Source organism: Triturus cristatus, chromosome 10, assembly GCF_964204655.1.
Source record: "Triturus cristatus chromosome 10, aTriCri1.1, whole genome shotgun sequence".
Classification (NCBI taxonomy): domain Eukaryota; kingdom Metazoa; phylum Chordata; class Amphibia; order Caudata; family Salamandridae; genus Triturus; species Triturus cristatus.
Window position 1 is genome coordinate 1,236,066,661 of NC_140593.1, and position 19,813 is coordinate 1,236,086,473.

A 19,813-nucleotide genomic window follows, 5' to 3' on the forward strand; every position below is an offset into this window, starting at 1 on the left:
CCTGACAAAGAGTCTAAACTCTTGGACGCATTAGGCAAGCGTACTGTATCCCAAGCTGCCAACATATGGCGTATCGCTAATACACAAGCGCTACTAGCCAGGTATGACAGGGCCCATTATGACGAATTAGAAGCCATAATGCAACCTCTCCCTGATAAATACAAACCTAGGGCCAACGAGCTAATTCAGGAGGGCAAAACCATTATTAATACCTCCATACGTTGTACCTTAGATGCAGCAGACACAGCCTCCAGGGCCATCAATACTAGTGTCCTCCTCCGTCGCCATGCCTGGCTAAGGATCTCAGGTTTTAAACCAGAGGTACAGGCCTCCATCCTCAACCATCCCTTTGACCAGGAACATCTGTTTGGCCCAAAAGTGGATGAGGCCCTAGTAGCATATTCCTTTAATACTTATTGTTGGTTCTAAAATATTCCAAAGTGTATTTACTTAACTGTTTGCAGGAAATGGTCCAGTGCTGAATCTAGGTATCCAGCACAGAGTTAGAAAGGGAACGTAAAAAGTAAGTTTCCTGTAATTTACTTGAAAAGCCCATTCATTTCAACGTTCTGTATTATCTAAGTGTTGCAACCTACTGCATCCCCTGTAAATAAACCAAGTACAAGTTCTATTGAATTTTCAAACTAATCTACATTCAGCAACTTATTACTGTAAAGTATTTAATGCTTACCTGTGCCAGGCTTGCTTGGTTCTAAAAATAAAACGGTATATTTTTTTTTGTACAAAAACAATTGGCCTAGAGTTCAGTTCTTGAGTGTGTGAACTCATTTGCTGGCTGAGAGTGTGCAACAAATGCTTTACACTGTCCTCTGATCCTGCCTTACTGCTCGACCAAGCTACCACTAGAGAGTAAGGTTATATCTAACTTTAGCCTCTGACAAACCTCTGGGGACTGTGGACTTTGTACACCTGTACCTATTTGGGAACAGTATATTCAGAGCCACTTTCTCACAGCATGCTCCTGATGTATTTAAAGATCCTGTTAGGGCTCGAGTCATCAACCCTCACATAGGAAAAAAAAATATATAAAGCTGCCCCTACAGAACCAGCTTACGTTAAGGGACCTGTTCCATTAGACTCCATGGTGGTATCCAATGCCAGGAAGAGGGCTAACTTGCAGACATCAGGTGATGCAGTCCCACCTGATAGTCTAAACTCTTGGATGCCTCCAGCAAGAGAACAGCCGCACAAGCAGGTAACATATGGCGCATCGCCAACACTCAGGCCCTGCTAGCCAGGTACGATAGGGCACATTATGACTAGTTAGAGTCCCTAGTGCAACACCTCCCGGACAAATACAAAGCCAACGACCTCATACAGGAAGGTAAACTAATAACCAATACCTCCATTTGTTGCACTCTCGATGTGGCAGATACCGCCTCCAGAGCTGTAAATAGAAGTGTCCTTTTGCGTAGGATCGCTTGACTACGCATTTCAGGCTTTAAGTCTGAGGTACAAAGTTCGATCCTGAACGAACCATTCGACCAAGAGCACCTCTTTGGCCCTAATGTAGACTCCTCCCTGAAGAAAATTAAAAAGGACACGGACACAGCCAAGTCAATGGGAGCCTTGCAATCGCAAGCTCCCAGACGTTCTTTTCGTCACTCCTCCTACAAAGGCAACTCCAGAGGCTGCTCATCAGACAACCCTTCCACCTCTTACAAGGCTCCCACCCAGTCAACCTTCACCAAAGGTTACCAGAGAGGTGGTTACAGAGGCAACAATAACAAGGGCAGAGGCAAGACTAACGCCCTCTCTGCCTCCACCCCTACCCAATGACTTCCATCTGCTTCCCCCGGACCATTCCACTCCTGTAAGGCTTAGACCAACAGTTTTGAAGCGTGAATCTTTCTGGATTCACTATGCTGTGCATTATTCCGCCATCTAGTGGTTGGGTCCGGAATTGTAGTCTTTTTATTTTTGCTTTTTTTATTTTTCGTGGCCCAGGTGGCCGTCAACATACCACCATTTGGTTTCCGTGACGCCGACGCGCTTCCTCCGAAAGCTCCCACCTTTGGTCGCCATCTTCAGATTAGTTTTTCCGCCGTTGGGTCTGGATCAACAGTGAAGGAGCTCCAAAAACTTTGGAGATAAGAGTCATCGAAAATGGAAGAAAACTTTAGAATATATCACCGGGAAAGACACTGTAGATCAAGTCAGGACTAAAGTCGACGACAGAAGAGAGAACATCGAAGAATTCGACGAATCAAAGGAGAATTAGCATACAGGGAGCTCCCGCGAACTGCCACCACAAGTACACGCAAAAGGACCAACACCCGGTTTGCAATCTCTGCCTGCCGCTCGACTATCAAAGCGAGGACTGCAACGCCTGTGCAGCGTTCACCCTGAAGACCCTCTGAGTAAGGGAGAGGCAGAGAAGAGCAAACTATAACATGCAGGGGACACCCATCGCTCCGAGATTTGGTACTCTCCAGCGGAGAGGAGGCCAACCTTGCCAGAGGACGTCTTGGTCGTCGAGGTCAAAACAAACGTCTAAGGAGGTAAGAATTGTCGAACCCTAAACACTCCACTGATACTCGCAAAGGCGAGCCAAAGTCCTCGAAATGAGCAGGCCCGTCGAAGCACTCGACGTAGACAACTGCATCCAGGGACAAGCAGACCGTCGGATCCTCTGAGAAGGACTCCCAGACTGCGAAATCCCAAGACAAGGGAAAGGCGCCGAAGAGCAGCCACGAAAGAGGCCTCTATGTCAAAGCGAAGGCCCCAAAACTGTTTTGACTTCGGCGTCGACAATCGCGAAGAGAAAAGCTGAAGCCCTCGAAGCCGAACACGCGGCTGAGATGGAAAAGAAAAGGCGCAAGGCCGAAATGGTGAACATCTTGCTATGCAAGAAAGACTTCAATGAAAAGATGAAATTCTACAGCATACCGTCAAGACACGGCCGAAACAGAATGGTGCGTCTAGGAGTTGAAACCGCCGAGCACACTTGAACCTGGAGAGGAACAGAAAGAAGACCTGTACTACGGGGGCGTTGAAGGGGAGGAGGACTAGCAAACTTACCAAGACTCTACGTCCTTGGAGGCTCAGGACTTGCAGTGGCAAGATTTCGACGCCGAATCCCCCGGAAGAGGGTGTAGAATCATCTGTCGAGGCCTTCACTGCCGGAAGACATAGAGATCTACAAGCAAGGCTTCAAAAGAGCTGCAGACACACATGGAGTGCAGCTAGAAGAAAAACCCCACTCTTGCTTCCTCTTGGAGGCCTTGTTGCCATCCCAGACTAGAAGCCAGTTCCTGCCCATGCTCCCAAGTGTTCTGGACCAGGGGAAGGAGGCATTCAAGGAGCCTGCCATGTGTAGAGCAGTAACTCCATGAGCAGAGAAGAAATATAAACATTTATCAAAAGACCCCATGTACATTAGGGGGTCAGTCCCAGCCGACTCAATCATCACATCCATGGCTAGGAAAAGAGCAAATATACCCACAAACTCAGGCCCAACACCAGGCAAAGAGCAAGAGGATGGACCTGATAGACGGAACATTACGTCCAATTCTAGACCTAAAATTCTTAAACCGGTTCATAAAGACTCAAAGGTTCAAGATGACCTCACTCCAAGAGGTCATACCTCAAATAAAAGACGGAGATTACATGGCAACTATCGACCTAAAGGACGCCTACTTGCACATCCTCCTCAACAGCAAACACAAACACCGCCTCAGGTTTATGATCAACAAAACTCACTACCAGTTCACAGTACTGGCTTTTGGACTAAAATCAGCACCAAGGGTCTTCACAAAATGTCTGGCAACAGTAGCAGCACACTTAAGGAGGAAGGGGGTACATGTTTCCAAGCACAAAGAGGACTCTGGCTATATTGAAGGAGACACGTCTTTACCACAAGGGGCAAGCTCTGACAGTGAGGACAATGGGCAAACTGATGGGGATGATGGCATCATGCATACATTTGGTCCCAAATATCCGCCTCCACATGAGACCATTCCAAGAATGGATCCAGCAGCAATGGTCACAAGCGACAGGGATTTGGGAGGATCTAGTGGTTGGAACAAGAGGAACATAACACAAGGGAGACCATTCACACAACCAACTCCAACAGTGACCATCAGAACCGATGCCTCCCAGATGGGTTGGGGAGCGCTTACAGACACACAATTTAAGGGGATTGTGGCCGCAACAAGATGTGATAATACACATCAACTACCTAGAGCTGAAGACCGTGTTCCTAGCCTTAAAAGCTTTTCAGAAACAACTGTACGGACACAGGGTACTAATCCAAACAGACAATACATCCACCATGTTCTACATCAACAAGCAAGGTGAAACACATTCGGCGACACTATCCCTGCTAGCGCAGGAAATATGGAGATGGGCAATTCCAAGGCAAATAGACTTGCTAGCAATAAATCTACCAGGAAAGGACATTGTGGAAGCAGACAGATGTCAGCATCCCACGAATGGGAAATCAATCAGCAAGAAATCCAGAAGATATTCGACAAATGGGGAACTCCGCAAATAGACCTATTTGCAACACGCCAAAATGCAAAATGCCAAAACTTCGCATCCAGGGTACCGTGCAAACAGTCCCTGTTGAATGCGCTATGGATAATCTGGTCAGGGACATTTACCTAAGCTTTTCCACCGATACTGCTGCTACACAGGGTACTGAACAAATGCAGGTTCAGCAGCATGACGCTCATCCTGATAGCACCCCAGTGGGCCAGACAAATCTGGTTCTCACAAGTCATGGAGATGTCACAAACGCACGCACACAGGTTCCCCGCCAGTACTACACCCAGAGCCAGAAGCCTCAGCCTAGCTGCATGGCTCCTGAGGACCTAGTTTGCACACCTCAAACTACTGGCAAGCACAATGACGCTACTCCGAGAGGCTAGGAGACCTACCACAAGAAGGTGCTACGTAGCAAAGTGGAAAAGATTCTCCCAATGGTGCATTAGGGAGAAACTGCAAACCAGGATTACTAAGGAATCAACAGTACTAAGATACTTGACGCATCTACTGCAGAATAAACTAATTTACACATCCCTAAGGGTCCACTTAGCGGCAATTGTGGCTTACACAAGAGGAGAAACAGTGAAAAGTTTCTTCACCTCACAGGTGGTAAAAAGAATCCTAGAAAGAGTAAAAAGGATTGCACCTCCAAGCAGAATGCCAGCACCAGCATGGAACCTCAGCGTAGTGCTAACACAATTGATGAAGGCACCATTTGAGCCTATTCACAAAGCTACACTACATATGCTCACACTAAAGACAGCCTTCCTAATAGCTATCACATCACTGCGAAGACTAAGTGAATTGCAAGCGCTAACACTCCAAGAACCCTACCTGCAAATACACAGTGATAGGATTGTGATGAGAACGGACCCACATTTCATGCCAAAGGTGGTGTTGAAGTTCCACATCAATCGGATAATTCAAATACCGAGTTTTTTTCCAAAAACCTTCCACAAGCACAGAGAGGGCCTTACACACACTGGACGCCAGGAGGGCAGTGATGCACTATATGAAATGGACAAAGGAGTGCAGGAAAACAAAGCAATTCTTTGTATCCTTTGCCAGCAGCTTTTTGGGACGACCAGTTACCAAAAATACCATTGCACGATGGATTGCACAAACCATACTGCTCTGCCACAGACAGGCAGCTCAGCCATTACAATGAGCAGTTCATGCTCACTCAAGTAAGAAAGGAGCTGCAATTGCGTTTCTAGCCAACACACCAATTCAAGACATTTGCCAAGCGGCTACATGGTCTTCAGTGCACACGTTCACTAAGCACTACTGTTTGGATATCTAAATGAACAAAGAAGCGCAAGTGGGACAGAAGGTCTTGCAACACCTTTTCAGTAACCAATGCTCGTCTTCCCCCCCAACCACCACTATGAGGAGAAACCGCTACAAAGTCGATGCTCAGCATAGTGAAGCCACAAAGATTCACGCTGCAAAACGTATAGTTTCTTACCTGTCGGTGTAGTTTTGCAGCTTGAAGACTTTCTGGATTCACTAGCGAACCCACCCTCCTCCGCCAGAAGGGGAGCAGAAGCTGAAGAAAGACTTTACAAGGTTAAATGAGACCAGAGTAACACAAGGAAAAAGAATCCGAAGATGGCGACCAAAGGTGGGAGCTTCTGGAGGAAGCGCGTCGACGTCACGAAGGACACCAAATGACCCAACTGAGCCACAAACAAAAAAAACTACAATTCCGGACCCAACCACTAGATGGCGGAATAATGCACAGCATAGTGAATCCAGAAAGTCTTCAAGCTGCAAAACTACACCGACACGTAAACTATACGTTCCTTCCTGTCTGGACCAACATCACCACAGACAGGTGGGTGCCACAAATGGTGCAATCAGGTTACTGTCTCGAACTTAACTCTACCCCCCCCCCAAACATTCCACCCAAACAGCGTCCAATGTCACAAGAACATCTCGCTGCTAAAGCAGGAGGTAATCTCCCTCCTACAAAAAAATACAATAGAACTGGTTCCCCTGCATCAACAAAACACAGGAGTTTACTCCCTGTATTTTCTCATACCAAAGAGACTGCTCTCTGAGACCTATTTTAGACCTCAGACCCCTAAACCTATTCATGCATTCAGACCATTTCCACATGGTCACACTTCAGCAGGTCCTTCCCCTTCTTTCACAGGGAGACTTCCTTGCTACCATAGAGCTCAAGGACGCCTACTTCCACATTACCATTCATGCAGCTCACAGGAAGTATCTCAGGTTTGTAGTGGACGGGCAGCACTATCAATTCAAAGTACTCTCGTTCGGAGTCACAACAGCACCAAGGGTATTCACCAAGTGCCTAGCGGTAGTAGCAGCCCACTTAAGAAGACAGCACATTCACGTCTTCCAGTATCTCGACGACCGGCTCATAAAAGCCAGCTCATAAACCAGTGTGTACATCACACTCAAGCTACTATCCAACTACTCCACGACTTGGGGTTCACAGTAAACCACACCAAGTCTCATCTGCAACCGTCCCACACACAATAGTTCGGTGCCACCATAGACGCCTCAAGAGCGCTAGCCTATCCCACTCCAGCCAGGATAGCAAGCATGCAGGCTCTTCTCCCCAAATTTCAACCTCAACACTCCCTTTCAGGTCGAGTGTTCATGCAACTCATAGAGATGATGGCCTCTTGCATATTTATAGTGCCTCTTGCAAGACTCCAGCTGCGTCCTCTGCAAGAGTGCTTAGCACACCAATGGAACTAGGCTCAAGATCAGGTAACAGATCTGGTGTTGGTAGATGGTCGCACTCATCGCTCTCTGCAGTGGTGGAACACCAAGAACCTTTGCAAAGAGCGACCGTTCCTAGAGCCAGTTCCGCAAATTGTTATGACAGCTGATGCATCGCTCTCCGGCTGAGGAGCTCACCTACTACATCACACCATGCAGGGCAGGTGGACACCTCAACAAAAGTTACTCCACATCAACCAGCTGGAGTTACTAGCCGTATTCCTAGCCTTAAAAGCATTCCAAAAGCAAATATCAGGCAAAGCTGTCTTAGTCCGCACGGACAACATGACATCCATGTACTACATACAGAAACAAGGCTGGACACTCTATGCAGCTCTCTCAGCTAGCACAGAGCCTATGGAGATGGGCTATACCCCCAGAATATATTTCTCCTAGCCCAACATGTCCCGGGAGTTCAAAACACCATAGCCGATCTGTTAAGTCGTCAAACACAACAGATCCACGAGTGGGAACTTCATCCGCAAGTTCTTCAGCCATTCTTTCAAATGTGGGGGCATCCACAGATGGACCTCTTCGCCACCCTTAAACGCCAAATGCCCAAGCTTCGCCGCCAGATATCCACACCCATTGTCGAAAGGCAATGCGATATGGATGAATTGGTCAGGCAGATTTGCGTACGTGCTTCCGCCTCTCCCACTCATTCCACTGGTGATGCACAAACTACAGCAACACTCGCTGATTCTCATTCTAGTTGCTCCAACTTGGGCCAGACAACCGTGGTACACCACATTACTGGAACTGTCTGTAGCTCCACCCGAAAAATACACAACTCACCACGCCTCTTAACCCAGAACCGTGGAGAGATCACACACCCGGACCCAGCTCAACCTTGCGATATGGCTCCTGAGGTCTGAGTTTGGTTACCTTAATCTTCCCCCTGACTGTATGAACGTCATTAGAGAAGCTAGACGTCCCACCACTAGAGCCTGCTATGCAGCCAAGTGGAAGCGATTTGTGATGTATTGTCATAACACCATTAATACCCTAGACGTGTCTATCCAACATATCATACGGTACCTTCTACACCCCCAAAGGTGCAACTTAGCCTATACGTCTATTAGACTGCACCTTGCTGCCATAGCAGCATACCTACAAAATAGACATTTATCACTTTTCAGGTTACCTGCCATCAAAGCCTTTATGGAAGGCCTTAACAGGATAATTCCTCCCAGAGTTCCACCCTCACCTGTGTGGAATTTAAACATCGTTCTCACGAGACTAATGGGCCCTCCTTTTGAACCTCTACATAAATGTGAGCTACAGTTCTTAACATGGAAAGTAGCTTTCCTAGTAGCTATTACTTCTCTTAGGACAGTTAGTGAGCTACAAGCACTAACTATCCAGGAACCTTTTTTGCAAATCCATCATAAGGTTGTTCTACAAACTAATCCTAAATTCCTTCCAAAAGTCATTTCTCCCTTCCACCTCAATCAGTCTGTGGAGTTGCCCGTATTTTTCTCGCACCCACACAGTAGCAGAAAGAGCTCTTCATACTTTAGATGTTAAGAGCATTGCTTTATTACATCGACGGAACACAACCTTTTCGTAAGACCAAACAACTTTGTGTCTTTCTCACCACCACACAAAGGCAACCCCATATCAAAATCTGGGATAGGTAGATGGATCGTTAAATGCATACAAATTTGCTACCACAAAGCAAAACTTTATCTGTTCCTCCTATAGCCCACTCTACACGAAAGATGGGGGCTTCTATGGCATTTTTAGGGAACATTCCCTTACAGGATATCTGCAAAGCAGCTACATGGTCTACACCGCACACTTTCACAAAACACTATTGTGTAGATGTGCAAACAAAACAAGCTAGTGTGGGCCAGGCTGTACTAAAAACACTATTTCAAACCACTGCAACAGATACCGGTGGTCGCCGCTAAGGTTGGGAACTGCTATATAGTCTATGCTAAGTGTGTGATCTGCAGCTCATATGCCTCGAACGGGAATTGCGACTTACCAGTATGCATCTGTTCTTGTCATGTAGAGCTGCAGATCCACACGCCCACGCGCCTCCCTGGCTAACTTTATCTGTTCCAGTACTATCTTAATTAGATACATCACACATGGGCATCTTTCCTGTTTCTTACAAAGCTCCATCATTTCCCTGCTGGCGAAAAACAATCGGAGGATGGAGCCGATGCCAGTGTGCACTATGATCGAAAGGAGTCACATACCTCGTGACTTCCAAAGACTTTCCAGAACAAAAACCAGTGCAAACATCCGGGCCCAACACCAGATGGCGATCTATGCTAAGTGTGTGGATATGCAGCTCTACATGCCAAGAACACATGCATACTGGTAAGTAGCATTTCCCTTGCAGCATATGGGTACCTAGCAGCGACTTACAGGACCAATCTTCTGGAGATAAGGTAAGTATGTGGCAAGGTACAAGGCAGCACCAAAACGCCACATCAGTAGGCTCTGGGACGTTTGGGTGCTGAGGTGCTTTTCGGCATCCGGTGTTCCGTTTGTTTCAATAGGAAAAGGTCCTAGCAAAAAGACTTCAAGTATGGACTTGGGGCACCAGTCTAGTTGAACCCACAGAGGGGCTTGGTCCATGAGATTCTAGTGCATGTAGGGGCACAGTCGGTCCAATTCTCTTCGGGCTATGGGGCTTGGGTGCAGTGGTGCTTTTAGGTGTCTGGTCTGTGCTGGAGGAGACACTCTATTGAGTGGACCTGCACAAAGAGGCTGCGACGAAGTCCAGCCTGAGCAAACACGAGGTGGTTTACTCAGAAGTGTCTCCGGTCCTCATTGGCACCGCTGACCAACATACTCTGGTGGGGTGTGTTTTCTGGTGTTTTTGTGATGCAGAGTCCTCATGGTTCTTATTAGGTTCCTGCAGGGTGAAAGGAAATAGCTCCCCTACTACGGGCTTTTGGAGGCATAGCTGCTGGACAAGCTGGCTTTGGCTCTGTTAGGGATAGCAAGTAGGACGGCAGGATTGGCGCCATGTCAGTTTTATTGATAAGTTTTATATAGCGCTAGCTAGACCTGAAGGTATAGGAGCGCTTTGCTTAAAAAAAAATTGCATAACATAGCTTTACGTTGGAAGCATAAAATCCGAAGTCGACTAACGTAGCTCTGTGCAAGGTGCTCGTCACATAGATTCAAGAGCAAGCCTAAAATAGAGATGAGTAAGTGAGCAGGAAATGTTTGATTACAGTATTCAGATTAATTTAACAGCCTAACTAAAGGAGTGATTAACATACTATGGAGCTGAAACAGACAAATCTCCAACTGTCACAAACGGTAGAGTCTTGCCGAGAGTGAGCTATTTGAGCCTGGAACTGTAGGTGTGGTGTTAATGTATTTGACTACCAAGAGTTTCAGGGCCCTTTTAAAGCGGGACGAGTTCCAGCAGAGGCCTCTAGAGAGCGTTCCATATCCTGGATGCATTTCCAGAAAGAGAGAGAATCTTGGTGGTTTTCCTTTTCATTTTCAGAGGAACAAGGAGTGACTTGGTGTTTCTAAGAGTTCTGGTTCTTCCAGCTTTCGTACCTTTGGATAGTTTATGGTGTGTGTAGAGTGTGTAATGCAGGTGGACTTGTAAATCTTCCTTCAATGGAAAGACAGTTGAGATCCAAAGTCCTGGTGCAGATGTCCCTGGGCCCAATGTTATCCTATGTAGGCTGGGGCACCTCAAAGAGGCACCCGTTACTGGTAAGTACCTGTGGTTCAGGGACATAGGCCCTGGTGTTTTAGATCAGCACTGGAGGGGCCAGCAAGAGTACAGAGACTGCACTACTAGCTGTGGAGGGGTCGGCTGGGTGCAGAGTGCAATCAAGGGGCAAAGGACCCATTTAAATCGCTGGAGATACTTGGTAGGGGCAAACTGCTGAAGGAAGCCCACAACTCGAGAGGGAAATTGGAAAGGGGGGGGGGGAGGGGGGCTGTTGGGTTAGTCTGTTGGGCGCACTAAGAACGGGGGCTGCGGGTGCAGAGGTGTCTTTCGATGTCTGGTTTTCTCACCAGATCTGGTTGCTGGGACCATTCAGGCTGAGGCTGCAGGCATCGAGGGTGAGGTCCGGAGAGGTCTAACAGTGGTGGATCCCAGGTAAAGATCGCCTGGAAGACTTCACTGGGTCAGAGTGCTACCTGGATTCAGGCCTTGGGTGTCGGTTGCAGAGTGGTGCAAGTGTCGCAGATCCAGAGTACTTGTTTTTGTTTCTTGACTGAACAAATCCGATGCCCACGGGAGACAAGAGTCTTTGTCGAAGACAGCACAGGTTCTCCATGGTTCTTGAGGTTGCTGGCTGCGGGCCACTCTGGTTTCTTGAAGCAATGTCGCTGGAGGAGACAGGCTGTCAGGGCTGAGGCCAAGTCACTTGTCTTCTCCACTGCTGCACTGCTCTTCTCCACTGCTGCACTGCTCTTTGGTCCTCATCCATAGGTAGTGGAATCCAAGGAAGAAAGTTCAGGGGAGCCATTAAACACACAATGTAAGGGTGTTAATGAGGTTGGGGGGCAGCAGCCAATGTCTACTGTCCCTTAGGGTGACTACACCCTTTGGGTGATCTGTCTGTCTCTCTGTCCCCGCTCTGTCCCCGCTCTGTCTCTGTCCCCGCTCTGTCTCTGTCCCCGCTCTGTCTCTGTCCCCGCTCTGTCTCTGTCCCCGCTCTGTCTCTGTCCCCGCTCTGTCTCTGTCCCCGCTCTGTCTCTGTCCCCGCTCTGTCTCTGTCCCCGCTCTGTCTCTGTCCCCGCTCTGTCTCTGTCCCCGCTCTGTCTCTGTCCCCGCTCTGTCTCTGTCCCCGCTCTGTCTCTGTCCCCGCTCTGTCTCTGTCCCCGCTCTGTCTCTGTCCCCGCTCTGTCTCTGTCCCCGCTCTGTCTCTGTCCCCGCTCTGTCTCTGTCCCCGCTCTGTCTCTGTCCCCGCTCTGTCTCTGTCCCCGCTCTGTCTCTGTCCCCGCTCTGTCTCTGTCCCCGCTCTGTCTCTGTCCCCGCTCTGTCTCTGTCCCCGCTCTGTCTCTGTCCCCGCTCTGTCTCTGTCCCCGCTCTGTCTCTGTCCCCGCTCTGTCTCTGTCCCCGCTCTGTCTCTGTCCCCGCTCTGTCTCTGTCCCCGCTCTGTCTCTGTCCCCGCTCTGTCTCTGTCCCCGCTCTGTCTCTGTCCCCGCTCTGTCTCTGTCCCCGCTCTGTCTCTGTCCCCGCTCTGTCTCTGTCCCCGCTCTGTCTCTGTCCCCGCTCTGTCTCTGTCCCCGCTCTGTCTCTGTCCCCGCTCTGTCTCTGTCCCCGCTCTGTCTCTGTCCCCGCTCTGTCTCTGTCCCCGCTCTGTCTCTGTCCCCGCTCTGTCTCTGTCCCCGCTCTGTCTCTGTCCCCGCTCTGTCTCTGTCCCCGCTCTGTCTCTGTCCCCGCTCTGTCTCTGTCCCCGCTCTGTCTCCGCTCTGTCGCCGTCCCCCCCGCTCGAAATATGTATGTGTGATAGGCCGCCTAAAGCCAGTCTTTGACCGCACCAGGGTCAGTAGGTTTTCAGGAGGCCCCTCTGGGCACACGGTACGTTTGTATGGAGTCGTTTGGTACCAAATGCTCCTGGGTTCTAGGAGAACTGGAATAGTTTACGGCCCATGTGCTCTGTCTTCACTGGCACTTAAAATATTAAGGAATGGACCCCAATATTCTCTTCCAGGGGATCTTCATCCATAGTTATAAGCACTGAATATTCCCGCCCATGTGCGGGGACCCCGTAAATAATGTATATTTTTCTCATATCAATGCAGCACCCATCTAGGAGGCTTAACAATGTAATTACACATATAAAAACTGTATTTGCCAGTATATATAAAAACATAAGAGGGCAAGTAGCACTTGAACTGTTTTTTTATTTTTATTTTAATGATCAAAGTACTCATAAAGCAAACTGCAAATAAAGTAGACATTGTTAGCCTACAGGCTGCATTGTAAACCAATAGCATAGAAAATGAAAGCATTTTCCACATGAAAGCATTTTCCCCATAAACTGGCACCGTGCCTTTAAGGCAGCCATGACCCCCAGCTTCCCATCATGCCTCAGGGGTGACAGGTCAGTTTTTTTTTTCCGGCTCCTTCAGTTAGGAGCCTGGATTTTCAGCTCTTCCTTTTTTTGGCTTTTAGTCAAAAAATATCTTAAACTTCTAGTTTTTCTACCTTCACTCGACTGTTTGTGCCTTAGAGTGAAAGGGACACCTTTTATGAGTTCCAGAAAAGGTTTATTTTCTTCAGAATGCCTTTATTCGACCCTTGCCCTGCCTGTGGCAAGAGGGCCAGATCTGATATACACCCTGTGTGTGTTCTCTGCCTCTCTGAATCTCACTCTTCTCACAATTGCCATCATTGTAAGAAGCTATCAAGGAGAACCTTAAAGGAAAGGGAGAGGAATAGTCTTTATGGCCTCTCTAAAAGAGGTAGGTCTCCTGTGAGGCAGCAAAAGAAGAGAACTCTGTCGACGTCGCGAGGAAGTGTCACGACCTGTTCTCCATCGGCGTCGAAGCTACCAACGAAGAAGTCCTCAGCGTCGAAGACTTCAATGATGCAGGCGCATCATCGAACATCGACAACGAAATCGTCGATGAAGGTAACTGGTCCTCCGTCAACGTCAACCAGGCTGCGTTCGACGTCGAGACAAGTCTCCATCTGTGCTGGGTGGGCAATTGGCGTCGGCACATCACCCCGTCGTCGCATCAACGTCGAGGCACATTACTCCGCCGTTACCTGCCTTGGGTGGATTAGTGCGGCCTCAGCGCTTCTGAAGGCCCTAGGTCTTGTCCCCTCGCAAATCGATATTCCTAAACCTCTTGTTCGAGACATATGAGCTGCAGATCACACACTTAGGCTAGTAGATCGCTATCTGGTGTTGGGCTCGGATGCTTGCAGGTTGTTGTCTTAGGAAGAAGTCGTTGGTCACGAGATAGGTGACTCCTCCCTTGGACGACAGTGCGCATGGGCATCAACTCCATCGTTGGATTGTTTTTCGCCATGATGGGAAATTATGGAGTTTGTAGAAAAGAGATGTCTGTGTGATGTCTAAGTAAGACAATGCTGGAACAGATACAGGTCCCAGGGAGGTGACCAAAGACTTCTTCAGAAGACAACAACCACCACTTGCAAGCATCCGAGCCCAACACCAGATGGCGATCTACTATCCTAGTGTGTGGATCTGCAGCTCTACATGCCAAGAACAGATGCATACTGGTAAATAGCATATTCCTTTCCTTCCATAGGGTAACATTGACTGGTTTCTTCTGAAATGTCTTCTAAGTGTAGAGTTTCTAAAACTTAAAATATTCACCTAAAATCAACCGAGTAACAAACGGAAATACTCACCTGCTATTAGGAGAGATCCCAGTGCTGGATCTTGGTGCCCAGCACTGACCCTGAAAAGTACTCACAACCATACTTACCATTAACCCAACTTTCTTCAATAGGAAATCATTGACTGTTTTTCTGTGAAATTTCTTCGAAGTGTCGATTTTGTGAAAACGTAATTACTTAACTGTTTTAGATGGATGTCCCAGTACTGAGCCTAGGAGCCCAACACTGGATTACAAAAGTAACGAGAACATACTTTACCCGTAACTTGAATTTTCTTCCATAGGGAACCATTGACTGTTTTTCTATGAAATTTCTTCTAAGTGTCGATTTTGCAAACTTATAAATATTCCTTAAAAATCGCCTGTATAACAAACGCGGTTTCTCAACTGCTTGATCCAGGATCCAACACTGACCTATAAAAAGCAACCATAACCCCACTTACCTGCTAAGTGAATTTCCTTCCATAGGATAAAATTGGTAATTTGATCAGAAAATGTTTCGAAGTGTCCACTTTTAAAATAGCAAAATATTGTTTACAAATCACAAAAGTAACTAAACAGAATTTACTCACTTGTTTCCAAGAACTGTCCCAGGACTGAATCTAGGATCCAGTCCTGGAGTTAGAAAAGTAATCCTGAAAGTAATTAATTGCAAATAACTTAAATCTTCCTTTGAGCTCAATGTATTATTGTGTTTGAAATTGTGTTGCCTATTGCAACATCCTGTAACTATTGCCTACAAAAGTCAATTGCATATTGCAAAAGTATTTATATAAAGCATCTCATTCTGAGAGAGTATATTTTGATACCTATTTTTGGTTCTAAAATCAGCCATATATTTTTTTTATATAAACCATTGGCCTAGAGTTCAGTTATTGAGTGTGTGAGACCATTTGCTGATTGTGTGTACAACAAATGCTTTACACTGTCCTCTGATACTGCCTTACTGCTCGACCAAGCTACCACTTTAGAGAGTAAGGTTATATCTAACTTTAGCCTCTGTCAAACCTCTGGGGACTGTGGACTCTGTACACCCTGTACCTATTAAGGAACAGTATATACAGAGCCACTTTCTCACAGATAAATAATAGGCTGCATATGTGTTTATACATGTATGTTTGGATAGTACTATGTACTTGTGGTTCTAAACATACACCTATATATGTAGTGTTGTATATGCTCTGGGGTCCTGCACATGGGCGGCGATGATTCAGTACTTATAACTGAGTATACCCCTGGAAGATTACTAGGACTACAGGTAAGTAACTTATCCTACTTACCTGAACCTTGCCCTCCACTGACCCTGAAACCCGAAGACCGGAATTGTAAGTTGCACACTTAACTGTAAAACTTAGTTATTGTTTTCCTCCATGGGTTAACATTGCAAAGACTGAAAATTGCAGTAAGTGTCCACTTTGGAAACTGAAAAGAATTTCTATTTAAAAACGTACAAATCTAACACTTTGGTTTTGCATTGAGCCCGGAACACTTCTAGAGGAATCAGTGAACTTTGTGCACAGTACAACCACTTAGTGGTGTACCATATACAGAGCCCGCTTCCTACTCCCAGCATTAGAACCACTACTTGAGTGGCCTGCTTTAAAAAGAAGAGTGCACCGAGAGCCCCAAGACGGCTGAAAGCGACAGGTAAATATCCCCCTGTAGCTGAACGGTCCTGTGGCAGCCTCTAAACACGTTGTGGCTCGTCCAAGAGTTCCAACAGGCATTTTAGCACGTTAGCTACAACCTACTTCGAACAATCTATTGCATCTAAACATCAAATTAAAGTTTTTGTACTTGCCTTTGATAAAATCATACCCCCTGTTTTCCTCTATAAATGTGTTTTTTTTGGTGTCTATTTAAAGCTAAAAGTGCTCTATTTTTATAAATTGGTGTTGGATTTTTGTTTTTCTTACTGGTTGTGTTGGTACTTAACATTTTACACCTGATCCTGTTAAGAATTACTGCTCTGTGCCACAGCGTCCGTGGACTTGGCTATTGTTTTTTTTATCGAAACCTATTTGGACCTGATGACGGTGGTTCCGTTATTATATGGTGAGGTCTCACAACCATACCGCGTAAAAATCCACTGTGCTACAAATATCCAAGCCACCTTTACTTGGGCAATATAAGGATGGTGAAGCCTGCTGGTTTTCACACACTACTACCCAGTCTAGAGTCAGTAACAATCCATCAGAGGTTTTGTCATTGTTCCAGTTGTCGTTTTCCTACACTGGTGTAAATGCCTTCTTTGTACATACAACAAGTTTGGTGTTGATCGAGTAATCTAGTACTTGCCTAGGCGCAAGGCATGTGATCTGCACATTCAAGTGTCTGCTTGCTTCTTCAATCTTGGAGGAGCATTCTTTTCTTGTTGATGGGCAGTTGTTGTGGAAGTACTTTATTTTTGTCCATTTTCACGGTTAGGTAACCTACTACTTTTTTTTTTTTTTGTATTCACAAGCTGCCTTAAAGGAGTTATGAGATTGTGCATTATGGCGAAGGTTTTCAGTGCTTCTGAATTTAAGGGCCGTACCGGTTATGCACTAGTTACTGAATTTACTGCCAATCATCTGTGCAACTTGTGTCCACCAAACATAGCTGTACTAAGCTGTGAGAATTCATCTCTTGCACTGTTTACCTTTGTTTTATTTTTAGTTTCAGATGTAGTTATGGAAAGCAGTCCTGGTCCTTCAACCTCCGCTGAACGTCCTGATCCTGAACCACGTGTTCAGAGCAGCAGCAACACTGCTGCCCCCAGATCAGGTAACGTCGATCAGTTCTAGCCTCAAGGTAGTAGTTAGGTGTTTGATAGATATCTTGGAAGAGTTTATCTTGCAGGCACCTTGCTAACTCAAGTTTCTGCCTAATGTGCCCTCAGGAGTCCAGTGCATTCCACAGCGAGCAGCTCTTCTGAAATCGATGCTGAATTTTCTAAAGAAGGCCATCCAGGACCCTGCCTTCTCTGATGGCATCCGCCACGGTAAGGACTTAGTTTGTGAAATCAAAGAGTAAAGTCTTAACCTCAGTTCATGAGTAAGGAATTGTGTACCTGGGACCAGTACAACTTAAATATTGGCTTATCAATACTTTTCTAATGGATTCCTGTTCAACCGATCCTTTTCAAACAAGTTTGACTATTAGTTCACCTTTCACAATCTGGAACCAATTTTTCCAACTAATTGGGGTGGAGCGGGAAAAGTATAAATTCTGGTCTCTCGTGAGACTTCATTTCGAGTGACTTCAGGTGTCCAACATCTCCATTATAGGAAGCTGGCTCCTTATATAGTGGACCAAAACGAGGTACACTGTGTAGAGTCCAGGTAACCCTTATTGATTTACAGAGGCAAAAATGGTAACCCTAAATGTTCTTTTGTGGCAGTTTAGGCTTATCAGACAGCAGTGCTAAGCCTTTGTTGTACTCAGAGGCAATAAATGAGACAAGCAAGAATAAATTGGAGACTAATTTAGAAAAATGATTAATTTTTAATTAATTTTTGATGCCAAGAACGGTTATTGGGGGAAGTACTTTTTAAATTAGAATTTTCGCAGTGAAGCAAACATTTCACTTAAATGCGTCTTAAAACAGCAGTTTTTTTTTTTTTTTAGATTTTGCCATTTGGTCTGCATACTTATTTAAAAACGGGACTAAGTATTTTCCAACCTTATGGCCAACACACTAGACAACCGCAATTTCTTTGGGCTGCTGTATGGCTTTTGCAGGGTTAACCTATTGGAGAAAAGGCATATGTTGCACACAGTTACTCCAGTATTGGAACTTTCATAAATTCCCATGCTTGAATCATTCCCCGTTGTCGAGATGAGTCCCTGCTGCCATACAATAGCAATACAATGTTAAAGAGAGCATGAAGGCCCTTAACCCTGCAATTTTGTAACCTATCATATTCTATATAAAAAAGATACCAATCTTAGATTTCAGTCGGGCTGCTTTGCCCTCTACAACCATCCTGAGAGAAGTTCCATTCACTGAGATTTTCGACCGCACGCCATGCAAGGCAGTCTCCACTGAGCTCTTCAGTTCTTTCTTACTAGGATTCTTACTAGGAATATTTTCAAATTTCTTGGTGCTATGCAAGTATTTACCGTTGACCCACAGTACTTTCCTCCAGAATATCTGACTTAGTCTTCATTTAAAACATCATGTCAGATAATGAGTCTCTTCAGGGCCTGCACTACCTGCATTTAAAAGACTTCGTTTATTGCATCAACTGAGATCATTCTGCCAAGGACTGTAAGGTTTGTCGTACCTTTTCAACTAGAACATTGAAGAGGAAGGAATGTAGGAGGCTGGCTTAGTATATGGTTCACACTTATTTAAGTTTAGCACCCTACACTAATCCAAACCACCTTTATTGTGGGTTTTAGTGGTCTATAGAAAGCTCTAAGTGCTAGCTGTGGAGAGCATCCTTCAGGCTTAGTCCAGAAGGAGTGTACTAATCTTGTATTGTAGGTTTAACGAAAAAGAACCGCACAGTGTAGTTATGAAAACAGTGTGAGAAAGTGCCATCTTTCTTGCATGGTATGCCCCCACTTTTTGCTGAATGTACTTTGAGTGTGCCCTGGACTCCTGCCAATCAGGTGCCCAGGGCCTATGTTCCTTCCCTAAAAAACTGAAACCCAAATTGGCAAACCCTGGCCACATGTCAGCCCCTGGTGAATGGTACCCTAGGTGCCCAGGGCCTTGTGACCAGAGAAGGCCTCTAAGGGCTGCAGCACTTACTGTGCCACCCTTAGAGGCCCTGTACCCTTACATACACACACTGCCCTTGCAAGCTGAGTGGGTGCAATACAAAAAGTCGACATGTCACACATCCCTGTGTGCCATGCCCACAACCTACACTGCCCTGGCATACATCAGCCACCCCTCTAGCTTGGTGTCCTATGCCAGTGTTGTGGGCACTGGAGCATGAGCCCTGTGTCCCTACAGTACCCAGGTCCATTCCTGGGCACTGTAAGTGCAGTGCTGCCATTTAAGAGTATATGGTGCTGGGAGCTCGTCAAACACGAACTCCACAGCACCATAATGGCAACACTGAAGACTGGGAAGTTTGGTATCAAACTTCTCAGCACATTAAACCCGCACTGATGCCAGTGTGGGATTTAATGTACAAAGCACTGCAGAGGGCATCTTCGAGATGCCCCCTGAAACCTAACCTACAAGCCACGTCTGGTCTGGGAGGCTGCCTAGGCTGCCACACAGCAGACATGTTGC

General features: G+C 46.4%; 1 protein-coding gene across 5 annotated transcripts in view; it reads left to right on the plus strand.

Annotated features, from left to right (window-relative positions):
• Nucleotides 1–19,813, plus strand: part of HUWE1 (HECT, UBA and WWE domain containing E3 ubiquitin protein ligase 1) — a 1,878,220-nt gene that overhangs the window by 283,574 nt on the left and 1,574,833 nt on the right. For all 5 annotated transcript variants that reach the window (XM_085629865.1, XM_085629862.1, XM_085629866.1 and 2 more), the window contains 2 exons: nt 17,239–17,346; nt 17,462–17,563. In XM_085629865.1, coding sequence (XP_085485991.1) covers nt 17,239–17,346; nt 17,462–17,563 — 210 coding nt within the window. The remainder of the gene's footprint in view (nt 1–17,238; nt 17,347–17,461; nt 17,564–19,813) is intronic.